We start from the raw sequence: 18,999 nt of genomic DNA, 5'->3' as shown, positions 1-18,999 counted from the left end.
ATATATATATATATATATATATGCAATAATAATGTCAAATGTCTGGCACATTAGGCAAGTTGGTCACAGGATTACCATATTTATTTTTTATATATTTATGGGTTGTGTTTTTAAAAGGTTCATTTGAATTTCCAGTATTGATCGCTATATAATTAAAAAAGACATTTTATTTTAGCACTTAGGATGATCCGCTATGGCGACCCCTAATGGGAGCAGCCAAAAGAAGAAGAAGAAGAAGAAGACATTTATTTTAGCACTTCAGGAAACCCTCACTCCAAAAACACAGGAGACCCAAGATGAGGAAGAGTTGTAAAACAAACCACTTCTTTTTTTACAGGTGTCAACAATGTGCTGGACATTTATACAGTATTTCTCGTATTATAACAATGTTCCACTTTACAAAAAAATAAAAAATAAAAATAAAAAAAATTTATTATTGAAAAGAAGAAAGAAAAAAAAAAAAGAAAAAGAAACCAAAAAGAAGCATTATAGCATTTATAGCTACTTTAATTGATAAAAAAAAATGGCTAAACTTGTGTCATTTGCATTGCAGCTTCGTGTTTCTCGTTTCACTTTGGTTCGCCCGCCGATTCAGCTCCACAGCTAAAGATCCTACTCAGCATGCATTTAATTAGGAGTGTAAGAGGACAGAAAATGTTTAACAGCTTCAGATCAAAGCTTCAGATCTTCTGCCCCAGTTTGGCTTTCTGTCAAACAACAGAAACGACTGTGATGTGTTATTTGTTATTTGTTAGTAACAGAGGAAAAGATGACCATCTGCGATTAATGATCATTAAATCCTACTTGGCTAACACATGCAAGCTTCTACGAGAATTCTCAAACTCAGGTCCTGGACCTGGATCACAGTGTTTAATCACTTTTATTTGCAAGTATGAATTTGAGTGCAAAAGTTTGCATCACCTACTGTGAAAGGATGACAGGACAAGTTTTTATGTACAGTGGATTTGGTTTATAAATGTTCAAAAGCTTAATTAGTGATTATAGCCTGGTTCAAAAACGATCAAGGTGTAGTGTGGCTCAAAAAGAGCAAAAACATCACTCATAGACATCATCCTGCTGAATGGTTAGATCATATTAGTGGTGGATATGGAATACTCTGAGTGGATAACACCAGAGCTGAGCCCTAACCACCATAGAGAACGGGGGTTGAATGGATACAAAACTTCACTTCAAAACCCAGTGTTGTAAATTAGCATTTTCCAGTCAGTGGAGCCTGAGCAGGGTTGTTATCGTGAGGGAAAGCCACTTAACCACACTAGCAGCACATAGTCACATGCTCACTTGCTGGTTAAACAGCAGGGGATGTGAAATTCTCAAAGGAGATTTCCTCCGAGTCTTGGAGGAAAAACTAAGCACCAATAAACTTTCTTTCGGCTTCTCCCGTTAGGGGTCGCCACAGCGGATCCTCCGCACGTTTTGATTTGGCACATGTTTTACGCTGGATGCCCTTCCTAACGCAACCCTCCCCAATTTATCCGGGCTTGGGACCGGCACTGAGAGTGGCTGGGGATGGTTCCCTGACCGGGGATCGAACCCGGGTCGCAGCGGTGAGAGCGCTGCATCTTAACCACTAGACCACCAGGGGACCAAAAATCAGCAAAAACATTGGGGAAATTCTTTATAAGGTAAATACACAGATACAGTGTGTGTAGCTCCATATTGTGGAAATTCATCTTTTTCTTTTTGTCAAACTTGTCTAATTTAATATTTTCATAAATGAGACCTACATAAATAATCCAGGATTTTAGCCAGAAATTTCCTCACAAATTAATTAAATTAATCTTCTATTAAAAAAGTTTCAACAAACAAATTGACATGCACTTTTTTAACCAATTTAACAAAAGAGAAGGCAAACGTTTGCATTCAACTGTACACATTTACTTAATAAAGTACTTTCTTCCGGCTTCTCCCATTATGGGTTGCCACAGTGGACCATCCGCATGTTTGATTTGGCACATGTTTTTACGCTGGATGCCCTTCCTAACGCAACCCTCCTTATTTATCCGGGCTTGGGACCGGCACTAAGGCTTGTGCAACCCTAATGGCCGCAGTGGTGAGAGCACCACATCCTAACCACTAGACCACCAGGGAACCTACATTTACTTAATAAAGTAATAAACTCTAAATTAAATAAAACCTGACAACATGACACCAGCAAGTTCAAACTCGAGCAAACATCTTAGCTCTCAATCTGTATAGTTTCCACTGCATTAGTATGACAACTATTCATTTTACAGAGAATGAACAATAAGAAGCGGAATATCAATCAAGAGTTACTGTGTATAGATAGATGTCATTAGCTAACTGTCTTTATTAAGTACAGCTAAATCAGGTATGGTAGATAAGACATTTAGAAAAACAATTTTTAAACAAATATTCAGAAAAAGCAGGAATAAATAATATTTTATATCTCTTTATCAAAACCGAGCACAGTTCTAGCACTGAATATATATATATATATATATATATATATATATATATATATATATATATATATATATATATATATATATATATATAGGAGAAAAAAAAAATGACCCACCATCCCGGAGGCGTGTTTAGGTTTGACGCTGTAGGCTGCTTTCTCTCGTGTCTGTCTGATTGTCTCTTCGGCTGCTTTTAATCTAAAATATATTATTACAGTATTACAAATATAAAAAAATATATATTTTACAATAAAAAAATAGCATTTGTTTTAAAAGAGCATAAGGAACAGCATCTCAATAAATCCATACAAATTAAACTTGGCCTATTCTAACCTAAACATTATATTTTATTCCATTTTCGATGTAGTCCTGGGGCTCTAAGCATAATTCTGGCAATTATATGAAATCATGTTCTCAGTGTGTTGTGGCAGTGTAGGATGAGTAACTATACACTATATGGACAAAAGTTAGATTTCGTAGGTGATTTTTGAACATTCCATTGCACATTTAGTCTCTATTTGATGTTGTAATAACCTACACTCATCTGGAAAGATGTTCCACTAGATTTTGGAGTCTACTTGTGGAGATTTGTGCTCGTTCAGCTACAAGGGTGTTAGTAAAGTCTGATACTGATGTAGGCCTGGGGTGCTGTCCGCACCCGTTGAGGTCAGAGCTCTATAGCAGGTCACTCAAGATCTTCCACTCCAACTAATGTAAACCTTATTTTCCTGGAGCTAGCTTTGTGCACAGGAGCATTATAATGGTGGAATAGGTATAGTACAGACCAAAAGTTTGGACACACCTTCTCATTCAAAGAGTTTTCTTTATTTTCATGACTCTGAAAATTTGTAGAGTCACACTGAAGGCATCAAGGGCTATTTGACCAAGAAGGAGAGTGATGGGGTGCTGCGCCAGATGACCTGGCCTCCACAGTCAATGCCAACAGTGCCAAATGTTAAGGGGTGAGCTGGACTGCAGAGTGAAGGCAAAAGGGCCAACAAGTGCCAAGCATCTCTCGGGGAACTCCTTCAAGACTGTTGGAAGACCATTTCAGATGACTACCTCTTGAAGCTCATCAAGAGAATGCCAAGAGTGTGCAAAGCAGTAATCAAAGCAAAAGGTGGCTACTTTAAAGAACCTAGAATATGACATTTTTCAGTTGTTTCACACTTTTTTGTTATGTATATAATTTCATATATAATTCCACATGTGTTAATTCATAGTTTTGATGCCTTCAGTGTGAATCTACAATTTTCATAGTCATGAAAATAAAGAAAACTCTTTGAATGAAAAGGTGTGTCCAAACTTTTGGTCTGTACTGTATGTGTTTCCTTGTGAAAGTGAAGGGAAAATTTGATCCTATCCAAATACGTTCTATTCAATTGTGTGCCTCCAAGTTTGTGGTAGAATCACATATGACTGGAAAAGTCAGTTGTTCCAATACTTATATCTATATATTGTATGAAATGTTTTTGTGTCTGTACAAGTCTGTGTGAATAAGCTATTGCTATAGAAACAATAATGTGTAAGTGTATTAATAATTTTAAAAAAAATTGTGCAAAATTTTAAGTATTTCATTTTAAACAATATATTTAAATTCAGTATTTGAATAAAGAGAGACCCACCGTTCCTTCAGCAGAAGTTTGTTTTCTTTTTTCCACAGGTCTTTAAAGTCTGAGGAGAACTCATACCACACAGAGAAGAATGTATTTGGAGACACCTCCTTTTCATCTCCTTTAGGTTTCACTGAGAAAAAAGCACTCAGCTCCAGGAAGCTGAAAAACAAAACCCCCCAAAAAAACAATTCAGGAGTAAAACATATTCTCACATAATAGGTTTAGGAAACTGATTAATCTTTATCTTCCCTAAACTGTTCCCTCAAGGTTCGAGTCATACAACAGGATGTCTTTGGATCCGGAAGCATTACATTTGCCCTTCACTTGAATTAGGAGACCCAAACCAGTTCTATGAAGATATGGTGTACTTGAGTAGAGTGGAAGGTCTTGAAAGATCTGCTATAGAGCTCTGTTATTAACCCCTCTGAACACCTTTGGGATTAATTAATATACAGTGTGTGTGTGTGTGTGTGTGTATATATATATATATATATATATATATATATATATATATATATATATATATATATATATATATATATATATATATATATATATATATATATATATATATATATACATACATACCTTTTTTGGGTTTCAATGAGCTGCTTTTCCTGAACCTCCAGATCTGTCCTTGCTGTGAGAGAGAGAGAGAGAGAGAGAGAGAGAGAGAGAGAGAGAGAGAGAGAGAGAGAGAGAGAGAGAGAGAGAGAGAGAGAGAGAGAGAGAGAGAGAGAGAGAGAGAGAGAGAGATTTTGTAAATATAAATACTTTATATAAAGTTGTTATTAGATACATAACAGTGTTATATAATGTCTGAAATTAGAACATTTTTGGTGCTATTCATATCGTAAAACTTAAATTACTCGAGTTCAAATTCATGAAATATAAATGTAATAAAAACATTTATTAACAGAAGAACATCCAATACCCTTTGGGTTCTATTTTAATTTGTGTAAATAACTCAGTATGTTGACAGTGTGTTGGCATTCAATTTGGCATTCATTATTTAGGATTATGTTATATTGAGGAAGAGCAGATGTTTGGGAAATGTTTATTTTATTTATATTGATTAGATAATTTTTATTTTTTTTTGATTTTGTGCCACTCTGTATGATTCCTTAAAATAGTACCACATGTGCAGCCCTTACCATTTTAATTTTCTATTTTTGTTTAGTTTTTTTTTTCTTGGTCTGGGTCCTTCATTTGATATGTTTCAGTGTTAGTTCAAAAGAAATCTGTTAGTGAGGAATTGTGGGATATTGTTTGAGAATTATAATTGGGGCAAAGCTGCATATAAATGATGGAATCGAAACATTCGGCGTCTCTGCTCGGATCATGGCTGCGGTTGTGCGAAACCCCTTCAAAGTGCTTTCGCACACTGGAGAATTAGCAAAAAAAGAGTTGAATAAGCCCAGACCAAACAATACAGCACCACTAAGTCTCCCTCATACTCTGTACTTCCCTCCATGTCTTTCTCTCTGTGGTTAGTTTCAAGCCAGCGGGATTCAGAGACAGTCACACATGTAAAAAACTTTTTTTCCCTCTCCGTATGTTCCGTCCATGGCATCTAACTAGCTGGGGGATAGTGGGTAAAGAGAATCTGGATGAAAGGAAGACAATGAGGAGAGACGTCGAGACGCTCGGCCAGCTAGCACGACACGCCGAGAACATGTGGCTACGGTTATGGACAGATGGACAGATATAAAGGGAGGAAAATGAGAAAAGGAAAGAGAAGTGTAATGGTGTGTAATGAGGAGGGCAAACTAAATAAAACATCATGCACATTCACACTTACAGATTTAACAGAATTTTACTGGACTTTTTTTATTCCATTCTTAAATCTGACTGGAGAAGGTGTGCATTATTTTTTGCTTAATAGCTCCCATATGAAAATCCAATATATAGCCATGTATGAACATATATAAAAAATGATAATTTTGTGAACATATAAAGTATGAACATTTGTGTACTTCTATTGGCTGTTAGAGAAATATATAACAAAGTATAAGAACAAAAGTGTTTTTTTTTTTTTTTACTTACTATCTAACATTTCTATACATATGTAGGATGCATTTTCTTTTATATACTGTGTAATACCATTCATGAAACATATACCTGCTGTTGAGTTATGGAAGTAGGTACTATGTGAAAATAGTGTCACAGATGTAAATGTACAATTTGCTCATTGGACTATTCATCATTGATACACTCCTGGAATATTATTTGAGAGGTCAATCGTGTGCTTATCTCTGCATCTCTGCTGTGGGATGTAGTTCTACCAAATGCATAAATGTAAATGCAAAGGAATTAAATTATTCAGGCTATTCTTTGAACAAAACAATGTTTCCCTCCCCAGGACCAAGGTGCTACAGCAAACAACATAAATTAACAAAAGGAACACAAGGAACACAGAAGTACACATAATTCTAAACTAAGAACACCAAGTGCACACGTACAAAATTCAATGCAAAGAAAAAAAAAGTGTGGATGTGAGGCCCGAATGCTTCTGTACCTCTTTCCAGAAGGTTGTGAGATGTGTATGCAGTATGCCTACTCATCGTTCTTGCTGATGATACCCACCATGGTCGTGTCATCAGCAAACTTAATGATGTGATTGGAGCTGTGCATTGCTACACATTCGTGGGTCAGCAAGGTGAACAGCAGGGGACTAAGTACACAGCCCTGAGGGGCCCCAGTGCTCAGTGTGATGGTGTTGGAGATGATGTTTGCGACCGTCATGTCGGACGATTGAAGCACGTTGGGACAACAGCACTGCTCAGAGAGATATTAAAGATGTTGGTGAGAACATCTCCCAGTTGGTCTGCACATCCTCTGAGCACTCTGCCCGAAATGTTCTCTGGTCATGCAACTTTTCATTGGTGGAGCTTTCCTCACATCAGCAGTGGAGAGACAAAGCACCTGATTGTTGAAAGGTGGGGTGGTCTTCTGCACTGTCGCTATATTCTGCCACATGTGTGTTGCTGCTGTCCTTAAAGTGTTTGTGAAAGCTGGGCATGAGCTCTGATGGTGCGGGACAGTTTGGCCCTCGCTATTCTTAGGGCTGCCTTGTCGCCTGCCCTGGATGCAGAGTATCGGTTTTCCAGAAGTGCACGCATGTATCCAGTTATCCAATTTCCTGTTGGGACATAAGATGATGTTCTTGAAGATGGTGACATTATCAATGCACTTGCTGATGAAGCTGATCACTGACAATGTGTAATCCTCCAAGTCGGTGAAAGTGCCGTTGGTTGCCTAAACATGTCCCAGTCAGTACATTTAAAGCAGTCCTGAAAAGCAGAGATGGCTCCTGATGGCCAGGTTTTCACCTGCTTTCTAGCTGGTCTTGGATGCCTGTTGAGTGGTCTGTATGCCTGGATTAGTATAACATAGGTGTGGTCTGAGTAGCCGAGATGGGAGTGGGCTTCGCCAGATATGCGCCTGGGATGTTTTGTAAAAAAAAAATCCAGCGTGTTTTTCAGTCTGGTTGCAAAGTCCACATTCTGATCAAATTTAGGGAGCATGGTCCTAAGATTTGCATGATTAAAATCTCCGGCGACATATATGTCATATATATTTGTATTTGGGAAAATATGTTACATATATAAAAACAGCCATTTTTGTTATATTTTAAAATATATTTGTCATGTATGTACAAATATCTGACATATATTTTTTAATCTGTGAAATTCAAGCATGAACATGTATACAATATATTTGCTTTGTATATATATCAGATTTCCATATGGGCTGAAATTACCATTTTGTCATTTGGAAGATGGCAATCTTAGAATGATTCTATCGACACAACTGATCAGTTGAGGATTAGGAGCCTTGCACAGGAAGCCTAGCATTGACCGAGGAGAAGCTGGGATTTGAACTTGTGACCTTCTGAACAGAAGTCAACATCTGTTTACTGATAACAATGGGGTATAGACAGATTTGGTCTTTGCAGACTCAATCTTCTACTCTGCTGCTGCTGCTGCTGCTGAATGAGTCTGAAGGCTGCTCTGGTAAACATGCTCAGATATATAGATGTTAAGATCCTTGCTGCTTTTGCAGGATTTGGAGTAAGAGCAAAAGGTGCTCTATGCTTGTCACATGTACTTTTCAGCACAGTGAAATTCTTTTTTTGCATATCCAAGTGATGTTAGGAAGCTGGGGTCTGAGCACAGGGTCAGCCATGATACAGTGTCCCTGGAGCACTGAACATTATGGGCCTTGATCAAGGGCCCAATAATGACAGCTTAGCGATACCGGGGCTTAAAACCCCGTCATTCTGAACAGTAGCCCAGAGACCCCATTTAAAATAAATACGGGTAGTGCTATGGTAATGCACTAGTTCAGTGGTTGTTGCACATCTGATCAGAAGGTCATGAGCTCCAATCCCAACACCATTATGCTATACGCCTCTTGAGCAAGGCCCTTAAGCCTAAAAGCCTCAATTGCTCAGCTGTATGAATGATATAATTGTAAGTCGCTCTGGATAAGGGTGTCTGCCAAATGCCATAAATGTCAATGTAGTGCAGGGATGGTGGCGGGTGGCCTGGAAATTCTCCTAGTACACTCAGAGACTGTGCCCAGCTAGTTTAGTCATAATATCATGACTGATGGCACCAGCATTTAGAGAATCAATCATTGCACAGGCAAAGTTTCATAGATTTTCAAAGGAATCATGTGTGCACTCATTTTAAACGGTTTCAATACTACTAGAACACAAGGACTTTAGATGCTTTAGACAAGTAGATGCTTTACATAGATTTAGATAGGTTAATAATAAACTGAAATATGGTTACCGTGAATTCCGGACTATTAAGCGCACCCAAATATAAGCCGCACCCTCTGAATTTTACAAAGATTTTTATTTTGAACATAAATATGCCGCACCTGTCTATAAGCCGCAGGTTCCTACATTGAAACTAATGAACTTTACACAGGCTTTAATGGAAGACAGTGCCTGTTACACGGCTTGTATCTAAACAGTAGCCTACCAAGAAAGTCATTGTTCACTGTCTTCCTCCTTCCTTTCACAACAATTTCTCTCGAGAGTTTTTCTTTTCACCTGAACCCGTTCGGCAATTTCATTGGTCTAATGTTACATGGTTCAGTTTTTTATCTTGAAGCTTGTGAAACCGGGAAAAACTCTGGAAAAATCCACATATAAAGAGTTTCATTGGTTCACCTGAACCCGTTCGAACATTTCATTTGTCTAATGTTACAGGGTTCAGTTTTTTATCTTGAAGCTTGTGAAACCGGGAAAAACTCTGGAAAAATCCACATACACTTCATTGTTTACGCCGCGGGGTTCAAAGCGTTGGAAAAAAGTAGCGGCTTATAGTCCGGAAATTAACAAAGAAATCCTACAGTATAATTGTTGACAAGGGGAGCACGTTTCCCTTGGACTTTGAGGATTGGAGGCCTGATTCCCACCTCTGCCCCGTTTTCAGGTATCCCTGTGCACTGTGTGTTCCCTCCCCCAGTAATAATATATTTTGTTGTAGGCTGATCCAAATACTCAGTGTGTGGAAACCCACAAGGTTCCAGGGTGTTATCTAGTTTGTTCCCCCTTGTTCCCCTTGGATAGGCTTCAGGCTTTCAAGTAACCCTGTGTAGAATAGGTGGTATAGAAAATGGTTAGACTAATAGAGTTTTGATGATTTTGTTGGTAAGTGTATCACATCGTCTGCACACAGATTTATAATATATAGATAGATTTATAATGAAGTACAAAGTAATATCAAAACGTTTTGAGACTAGTTTTGTAACACACCAACAGATAGAGGCACAAGGCTGCATGCACAATCACAGGGAGCACCGAGCTTCATAAGTCAGTGTGCCAGATATCATCGTGTGTACATTAGGATTTGTGCAACTGGTGCTAATCTGACCACGGGCATTACCATGTCTGCTATTCTGAACACGTTCACCAGAAACAACATAATCTTACTTCCGCGCCCAACCTACTTTCCAGATTTGGCGCCTGCGGACCTCGCCCTTTTCCCAAAGATTAAGATCCAGCTCAAAGGTTGCTGTTTTGACACAATTGCAGCGATTCAGCGAGAATAGCAGAAAATGCTTGACAAACTTCGAAAAGAAGACTTTCAGGACATATTCCAGAAGTAGCAAGAACACTGGTAGCACTGTATTGCTGTGCAAGGGGATTATTCTGAAGGTAATAGTGTGTAAACTTAAACAAATAAAGTTCTGTCTTGTTATCAAAGCTAGTCGCGAAACCTTTTGATACCACTGCGAATATTTACAGATTCTGCCCAGTCCCTGCTGTTTAAATCAATGAGTACACTGATTCTAGCAACTCTTTAGTTTATGATTTATTTACTGGCATGAGTAGGAAGATAAGACAAGTGGACAATCTTTCTGGAAAGGTAAAAAAAACAAATAAGAAAACATGTTAAAACAAATAAAACAAGCACAAGCCCGTCTTCATGTCAACACGGTGGAAGAGTGGATGAAAGCAGAGATCAATGAAATGTAGGATAGCAGGAGTGATGAAAATGAAGCAGAAGAAGAGAGGGCAAAAAAGGAAAAGGATTACAGACAGCACTGTCTTGGGAGGGCTGAGAGATGACAGATAAATAACTCAGGAAGGAACAGAGAAATTTATTAGTAAAGTTGTATGAAGACAGTTTAATGGTGTTATGACTGCTAATATCTGAAACAAAAAAAAAAATACAAAGCTGCTAAATCTTATCTGAACATTGTAAACTGACACAGTGCTCTTTCACTGTTCAGAAATCATTTTGTCATTATTAATCTTAGCAAGATTTCCATTTGAAAATATGTCTGTGGCATGTAATGATACACCTTTTCTTCCTCAGACCTTGACAAACATCTTACAATGAAAGGCAGGTCAAAACCTGAAGCTAAATCCCTGCTGTATGAAAGCTTGAAGTTCTTCAAGACAACTAGCTCTCATTCTCAGCTGATGTAATACACTTGATCATACAGATTTCTTAAAAAAGTTTCAGAAGGATTTGTCATTTCTTTTCCACAGGTTACACTAAAAAGTTTAACTTCAGGCTGCTTTTCCCCTTTTCCCTAACATCTTTAACATCTGCCACACCACCCCATTGTGACTCTCCCTTCACTATTATATGATTTATAATACTGATGCTCATCTACAAAACCAGAAACAGACCATCACCGACCTGTTATCGAGCATCAAACCCAGTTCTGCACCACATCCCTATGGCTTGACTAACTTAAGGTAGAAGATACGAAGACTATTCCCTGACCTTGCAACAAGGTGGTGCAATGTAATTGCCTTAATTGTAAATGTCGCTCACATCTATCTATCTATCTATCTATCTATCTATCTATCTATCTATCTATCTATCTATCTATCTATCTATCTATCTATCTATCTATCTATCTATCTATCTATCTATCTATCTATCTATCTATCTATCTATCTATCTTCTAGTCCAAATCCAACTTCATGGTTCTTTAGTTTTTTTTATTGTTTATCCAGTAAAACATGCGGAATACAACCATGGAATGGACTAAAAAACTTGTCTAAAGCTAATAGTGACAGTAATTTTTAAGTGATGACTGGTGATTGAGCCTTTAATCTTAATTAATCTCTTTTTGAGGATGAGGATGAAGGAACAACAAAAAAAAAACAAAGGAAAAAAACAAAACAAAGAGAACTTAGAATTTATTTAACAGTGTAATGAGGCAGTACTTTGCTTAAAGTCAGTAGTTTATACCTATGCTGGTTTAATAGATGCTTTCAGTATAATTAGGTTCATATATTTTTACACACAAAAAAAAAAAAAAAAAAAAATATATATATATATATATATATATATATATATATATATATATATATATATATATATATATATATATATATATGTGTGTATGTTTGTGTGTGTGTGTGTGTGTGTGTGTGTGTGTGCGTGTGTGCTTGTCCTCTCAGTTTCCTACCCTGAGTAAGAAACTCTTCCATTTTGTCCTTAAAGGGCTGTTGATGTTCCTCTGAAGATGTAACACACACTTTCTCTGTCTCAGATGAACAAGCTGCAGAAACACAGACATATCACTAAAAGTCATTTTTCTGTTTGCTATTGTTGGCTCAACTTTGTTAGATGACCTGCATGCTAGTCATTGCTTAGAAAGTTTCCTCTTTTCTGTGGCCAATCTTGGTAAGTGATTTATCGAGGAGGATTCCTTAAATTTAAACCATGAGTTGCTTTTATCAGCACTCGTGGAGAACATGGTTGTGGCATATCACATGCTAATCTCTTCAGCTGTTAGCTAGTTCACTCTTCCATTTTCCAGTTTGCACAATCCAAGGTATAGGTTTATTAAAATGGATTGGTGTTAAACAAATGCAAGAAAGTAAATTAAGTTTCTTTCAAAATGATTATGAGATTTTATATGAATAATATTTTAATATATTGTATATTTCAAAATTATTGTTTATTTGGCCAATCTTTGGTTAGATCAGATGGTTAGTGACTCAGCAAAAAAAACAGTTCAGTAACCCCCAGGATCATACAAGATTGACAAAGGCAGGGAAAAGTATAAAAGATTTTGAAAAATTTGCATAAACAGTGTAGTTCAGTCCATTGTTGGGGCAGTCTAGTTTAGTGTTTGTCCTGTTAGTGTTGCTGCAGATCACTGTATCAATATTGTGATATAACGCTGATCCTAATTCAGCTTTTATGACTGGGAAATATTTGTTCATCCTTATAAAATAAAAAAAACTCATATGTGCATAGCAGAAGACTCATTAGCAGAAGACTCATTCAGCTCAGGGTTAACTAACCCACTTAGTGACTGTCAAAAGCTGAAAAACATCTGCTTTAGCATTTAGCACAGCATACTCTTCTAACCCCCCTTGGTGATAATTCACTTGCTGTATGGACCGCAATATGAGCAAAGCCATAACGTCTCACGGGGAATCTAGGAGCTTTCAGCCACATGAATTGTGGGTAGATTGAGAAATAAAGCAGATAGCTGGTGAAGTTAACATTTGCTTACGCAAAGCAACCCACGGCTCGGCTTGATCGGTTTAGCAGGACAAACATGGACGAGTTTTGTAGGGTTGAAAGTTTAGTCTCTTTGCCAGCTGGGCTATACTGTCAGGATGTGTGATTCATGTGAGACAATGGAGTAAATTTTAATCCCAGCACAAACAAGATTTTTTTCAATGGGTTCTTGAGCAGATCCTATACATTCAACTGCAATTATAAGTCACTTTCTTAAAATTGAAAAAAAGAACTGTGAAATCCTTCAGAAAATTACAACAGAGCAAAAGAGTAAGACAGGATGTGCTGTAGAGATGGTTAGAGACATAATTAACCAGAAAACAGCCCAAAATGGGAGGTGGTGGTTCAGTGGTTAAGGGTTTGGGACACTAATCAGATGGTGGTGGTTTTAAGCTTTGGCACCACCAAGCTGCCACTGTTGGGCCCTTGAGCCAAGGCACTTTACCCGCTCTCCTGTAATATTTAACAGGTTCTAATAACAATAACAACTAATGCCTGCAGATTGACTGCCAAATATTCAAAAGTCAAAATATAGGTTTACATGGAAAGATTTCTTTTCAACTGCAGATTGAGATTTAGCATAGATATGAAATACATAGCAGCTGCTTTGTAAGTTAAATGTATATTACAGTAAGAGAATCTTTAAGAAGCTTGAGTGTGAACTACACTCACCGTCCACTATAATTGGAGCACTTGTGCATTCATGCAGGTATCGAATCAGCTAATCATATGACATCAGTTAAATGCATAGAATCAAGTTCAAGAGCTTCAGAAGAATCTTCATAACGAACATCAGATTTCAATGATCATTGATGATGGCATGGATTTTTGATTGAGTGTGTGTTCTTAGATACTTTTCTGCTCACCATGGTTACAATGGACTTCCTGTCAGCTCAGACTAGTCTGGTCATTCTCCTTTGATCTCTTTCATCAAAAGGGTGTTTCAGAGAAAAAGACCATTTACACAGAGGATTTTTTGGCACCCACATCCATGCCATTATGTAAATCCCAGAGATTACATTTTTTTTTATTTGGTTCACGACAAACATCAGAGTGAAGAAAAGGTCTGATTTTAGTGATTTTTTGATCGTGAAATGGTTGACGTTATCAGATTGGGCTGGTTTGAGTATTTGTGACTGAGTGTGGGTTCTGAGATGCTTCTCTGCTCACCACGGTTGTAAAGAGTGATTATTTGTGACTTAGACTTCCTGTCAGCTCAGACCAGTCTGGTCATTCTCCTTTCATCTCTTTTATCAACAAGGTGTTGCAGGGAGCAAACCATTCACACACAGAAGGTGGTTTTATTTAGTTTTTTTTGCCACCCAAATCCTTGCCATGGTGTGAATTCCACAGATTACACTTTTTCCCAGTTCTGATGTCTGCTGTGAACTGGAGCAAAAACGTTTTTGCAGATGATTAGAATTTAATTCAGTGATTAGGAATTTCATATGTCTTGTATTATAGTAAAAACAAAGTGGCACTGATGCATATGTGTGTAAAGGCTGTTGACTTTTTATACGAAGGGGAAAAATATTCAGAATTACGTAACTTTTGTTGCTTAAGTTAACAGTTGACTTGTTTTGCAACTTATTGTTTATTACTAAATGGAAAAAAATTTTGTGCTCACATTTTGCTAAACCGCAGAGTGTAGTGTTTTATTGTTCTAGATTTTTCCCTGCAATTAATTGAATTACAGGTACATACTTAATTTATCATCTCCTTTTATACAGAATTTTGGATGAACTAAAGAAGCAGATTTTGGACATGACACTTGGTTAAACAGACGTTTACATACATGACATTTTGAACTTTTTGTGTGTTATGTAAGAGGGAGGAATAATGAGTTCTATACATTAGGGAGCTGTTACTGTGGTATGCAATTGATTTTTAGAGATTTTATTTACTTGAATGACTGAAGTTGGGAAAATGCCACATGTGGTGTAGAACTGATTAAACAGCTGTTTACCCCCAGCAATTATGAGAATAGCAAAAGGCAGGCAAATGTACATGTGAAGAAGCTGCATAGAGAGTGTAGTTTAAACCTGTAGTGGTGCAGGCTAGTCTAGTGTTTATTCTGCTAGTTAGTCCTGTTATCTCTACAATACAATATAAAACAATACAATGCAATAAAATAGATAAAAAAAAAATATATATATATATATATATATATATATATATATATATATATATATATATATATATATATATATATATATATATATATATAATATAATAAAATAAAATAAGATTAAATAAGATTTATGGGCATCACATTTTGCATGGACATCACATTTTAAAATATATGTTATCATCATGATACTTAATTCCACACTTATGAATAAAAAAAGTGTTCATAATCATAAAGTAAAAATAAACAAACAAATGAAATAATTAATAGACTTCACAATTGACCATTTATGCCATTTTCATGTACAAAATAAGAAATCTTATATAAAAAGAAAATCAGTTCCACTTTGCTTTGTGTGTGTGTGTGTGTTTGACTTTCTTACCATTTAGATCTTTGCGTAGTTTGTTGAGGTCTCGGCGGAAATCGTCAAACTTCATTTGTGATGCCTGGAAAAGGTCCTGTGGCTCCGGTAAAAGGTACACACACGTGTCCTGCCCTGCATCCTGACACACACACACACACACACACACACACACACACACACACACACACACACACACAGAAACACACACACACACAGAATCAGTTAAACAAAGCAGTTATGCTGAGAGACAGAGTGTTTAGAAACATGTGCCAGATCAGCACAAGACCAACTTTATTCCACAAATCTCATTTCCTCTCGTGGCGTTTGAGTAAACAGTCAGACAGTGTTATAATTAAATCTTCTTGGTACAAAAAAAGAAGAAGTAAATTAAGATTAGGTTAATGTGTAGCATTTTGTCCTGTCCTGTCCTGTCCATGTGGCCCAAATGTTATTTTTAATCATATATGCCAAGTATTGTAGAGATTCAGTAAAAAAAAAAAAAAAAAGTAAGTAAATAAATATAATAATAATAATAATAATAATAATATATACTGTTACACCCATATATATATATATATATATATATATATATATATATATATATATATATATATATATATATATATATATATATATATATAATATTTATTTTGATTTTTTTCCGGTGTGACACATGTACACCGAATGCAATCCTTTTAGGTGCGGAACATAATTAAATTCTGAGTTCCCTCAGCAATGGATTTAAGTAGTGGATCGCACGTTTGTTTAGTCTCTGCCTCACACTTTGATCGCATTTTTTTATTATTATTTAACTTGAAAACATGCACAACAATGCCAGGGGTGTAAAAAAGAAACTAGAGATAGCGTAGTGCCACAGTGACTCCGTACAGGTCTGAAAATACTAAAGAATCCATAGCGCTAGCTAGCGTTTTATTTTAAGCTTCAAGAATTTCTCATAAAAGGAGAAAATCCTGACAATTCCACGGAGTGAATGAATGAAGGATGGAAGGAATGAAGACATTTGTTAAAGTATGCTGCGATAAGTAAAACAGTTAAACTGATCATATCTTTAGAAGATTAAATACTAAATGTAACACACACACACACACACACACACACACACACACACACACACACACACACACACACACACACACACACAACATCACAGAGCTGCTGGATGTTAGACACATGGCACTTCTCCACATTTTGCTTGAGGATGCCCCACAGGTGCTGACTAGGGTGTCAGGCCTGGAGTCAAACTTGGCCACATTTTCAGAGGACAATAAATCTATACTGCTTTGTGATCATCAACATATAAAGACAGACAAGAGAACAATACAATGTCCACCCACAAACTAGCCAAACAAACAAATATCCAGACATACAGATAACCAACAAACTAAATTGTCAGACATCTAAAAAAAATTAGAAATTATTAAATTATTAAATTAATCAATTAATCAATTAATCAATTAATCAATTAATCAATTAACCAATCAACCAATCAACCAACAGACATACAGACAGAAAAACAAATGAACAATCAATCAATCATTCAATCAACAACAAAACCATCAATCAACCAACCAATCAATTAATCAATACATTAATCAATCAATCTACTATACAGTCAGACATTAGACAATCAAACAAATGAACAGATAGACAGACAGTGAACAAAAAGATACAATCAGAAATTCAGTAAATGAACACAATGGCAGTTGATCAATCAATCAATCAATAAATCAGTCAATCAGACAATCAAACAAATTAACAATCAATCAATGAATTATTGCCTCATTCAATCAGACACATACAATCAAACAAATAAGCAGAAAGACACACAATCAAACAGACACATAAATGTTCGTATAAACTGCATGCCTAAACCATTACACACACACACACACACACACACACACACACACACACACACACACACACACACACACACACACACACACACACACACACTATAAAAAATCATCCAAAACTGTTCTTGTGTAAGATGGTATCAGCTCGTGCCTCCTACCTGAGCTTAATGCTGATGCACCAAACCCAGTTATTTGTCCTTAACGGTGAATGTGTTTCCGGCATCCTGTTGTTCATGTTTAGAGATAAATTTGATGTGTGTGTGTGTGTGTGTGTGTGTGTGTATGTGTGTGTGTGTGTGTGTGTGTGTGTGTGTGTGTGTGTGTGTGCTGAATACAGTGTCTGCTAATTGTTTTAATGGTTTATCATCAGTGTCAGACTTCACACACCTACACATCTCGGCTGATCTGCTGCATTTCGAGATAGACGGAAAAGTGTGCACATTGATTCTACATGGTTTTGTTATATTGTTTTAATGCACAGAATATGTAAGTGTGTAGAGAAGCACAGAAAAAACAAACATCTTTTCTTAATTAAACACCCCGACATCACAAGCCCACATCTGTCACAGCTGCTTATTTAGACCCTCGGCTCCACCGAATCGCTTGATGGTCAGTCGTGGAAAAAAATAAGGGTGAATTGAAGAAAAACATAAATCAGAGAGAAATGAACAGGGATTGGAAAAAAGTGCACCTCTTCAAAATGTCGCATATAATAAGCAACGATGAAGGAGAGGAAACTCCGTGAGTTATCCTGAGAGAGAGAGAGAGAGAAAGAGAGAGAGAGAGAGAGAGAGAGAGAGAGAGAGAGAGAGAGAGAGAGAGAGAGAGAGAAAGAAGAGATGAAAATCATTCCACACAAATTTTTTTCCAAATAATGCTTTTTATCACTTTTGTTTTTGATCCTTCTATATCTCTTTTTTTTCCCTATTACTCTTTCTCGAAGACTCTCTTTTGTCTACCTCCTGATTTGTTGTTAAAAGTGGAATGGTTGTTACTATGGCAATCTATAGTAGCAACGTCTACTAAGTGACTTCATTGTACGGAGACTGGAGGTCACTAAAATCTCTGCATGTGTGATTGTAGCCTAAAACAACATAGTTTCTTCAGCAACAGTGTACATTTGGATTTATACAGCAGGTGCTACACATATACATTAAAAAAAAAAGTGATTTTAAGCATGGTGGAAGGAGTCTCCAGTGTCAGTGTTCTGTTAAGGTCAGAGGTGAGTGGATCATGAGGGATTAAAATCATGCCTTTTTATTCTTCAATGAAATATGACATTTTAGCTGTTTTTGTTTTTGTTAAGTTACTCTTATAAGGGCATGGACAAGGGAATGGTGATGATGATGATGATGAAGAAGAACATGTCCCACCCACTCACACTGCTCTTAACATCTTTGAGTTTGGGAAGGACATCAAGCGTAAAGCCGTCTGCTTGTCCCCGACTCCTGTTCCCTCCATTCATGAAGTTTCCGAATGCGAGAATCAGACCGAGAAGCTGCAGCACACCTTTACTACTGCTCAGAGCCTGAGGAGACAACAGTTAGAGT

The 18,999-nt window shown here is 36.8% G+C and overlaps 1 protein-coding gene across 8 annotated transcripts in view; it reads right to left on the bottom strand.

Annotated features, from left to right (window-relative positions):
* The window catches only part of fmn2a (formin 2a), a 52,260-nt gene continuing 33,261 nt past the window's right edge, over positions 1-18,999 (bottom strand). For 3 of the 8 annotated variants that reach the window (XM_083544519.1, XM_083544520.1, XM_083544521.1), the window contains 8 exons: positions 18,831-18,977; positions 18,141-18,200; positions 15,591-15,711; positions 12,014-12,106; positions 4,652-4,703; positions 4,073-4,222; positions 2,564-2,645; positions 1-707 (listed from right to left, as the gene is read on the bottom strand). In XM_083544519.1, the coding sequence (XP_083400645.1) occupies positions 681-707; positions 2,564-2,645; positions 4,073-4,222; positions 4,652-4,703; positions 12,014-12,106; positions 15,591-15,711; positions 18,141-18,200; positions 18,831-18,977 (732 nt within the window). In that variant the 3' untranslated portion in view covers positions 1-680. Of the gene's footprint in view, positions 708-2,563; positions 2,646-4,072; positions 4,225-4,651; positions 4,704-12,013; positions 12,107-15,590; positions 15,712-18,140; positions 18,201-18,822; positions 18,978-18,999 lie in introns of those variants that run through there. The other 5 variants (XM_083544522.1, XR_014534086.1, XR_014534087.1 and 2 more) reach the window with 5 other exon arrangements.

This window comes from Silurus aristotelis (assembly GCF_946808225.1).
Source record: "Silurus aristotelis genome assembly, chromosome: 6".
Lineage (NCBI taxonomy): Eukaryota > Metazoa > Chordata > Actinopteri > Siluriformes > Siluridae > Silurus > Silurus aristotelis.
The sequence above is the reverse complement of the archived record's forward strand: the minus strand, read 5'-3'. Positions and strand labels throughout refer to the sequence as shown.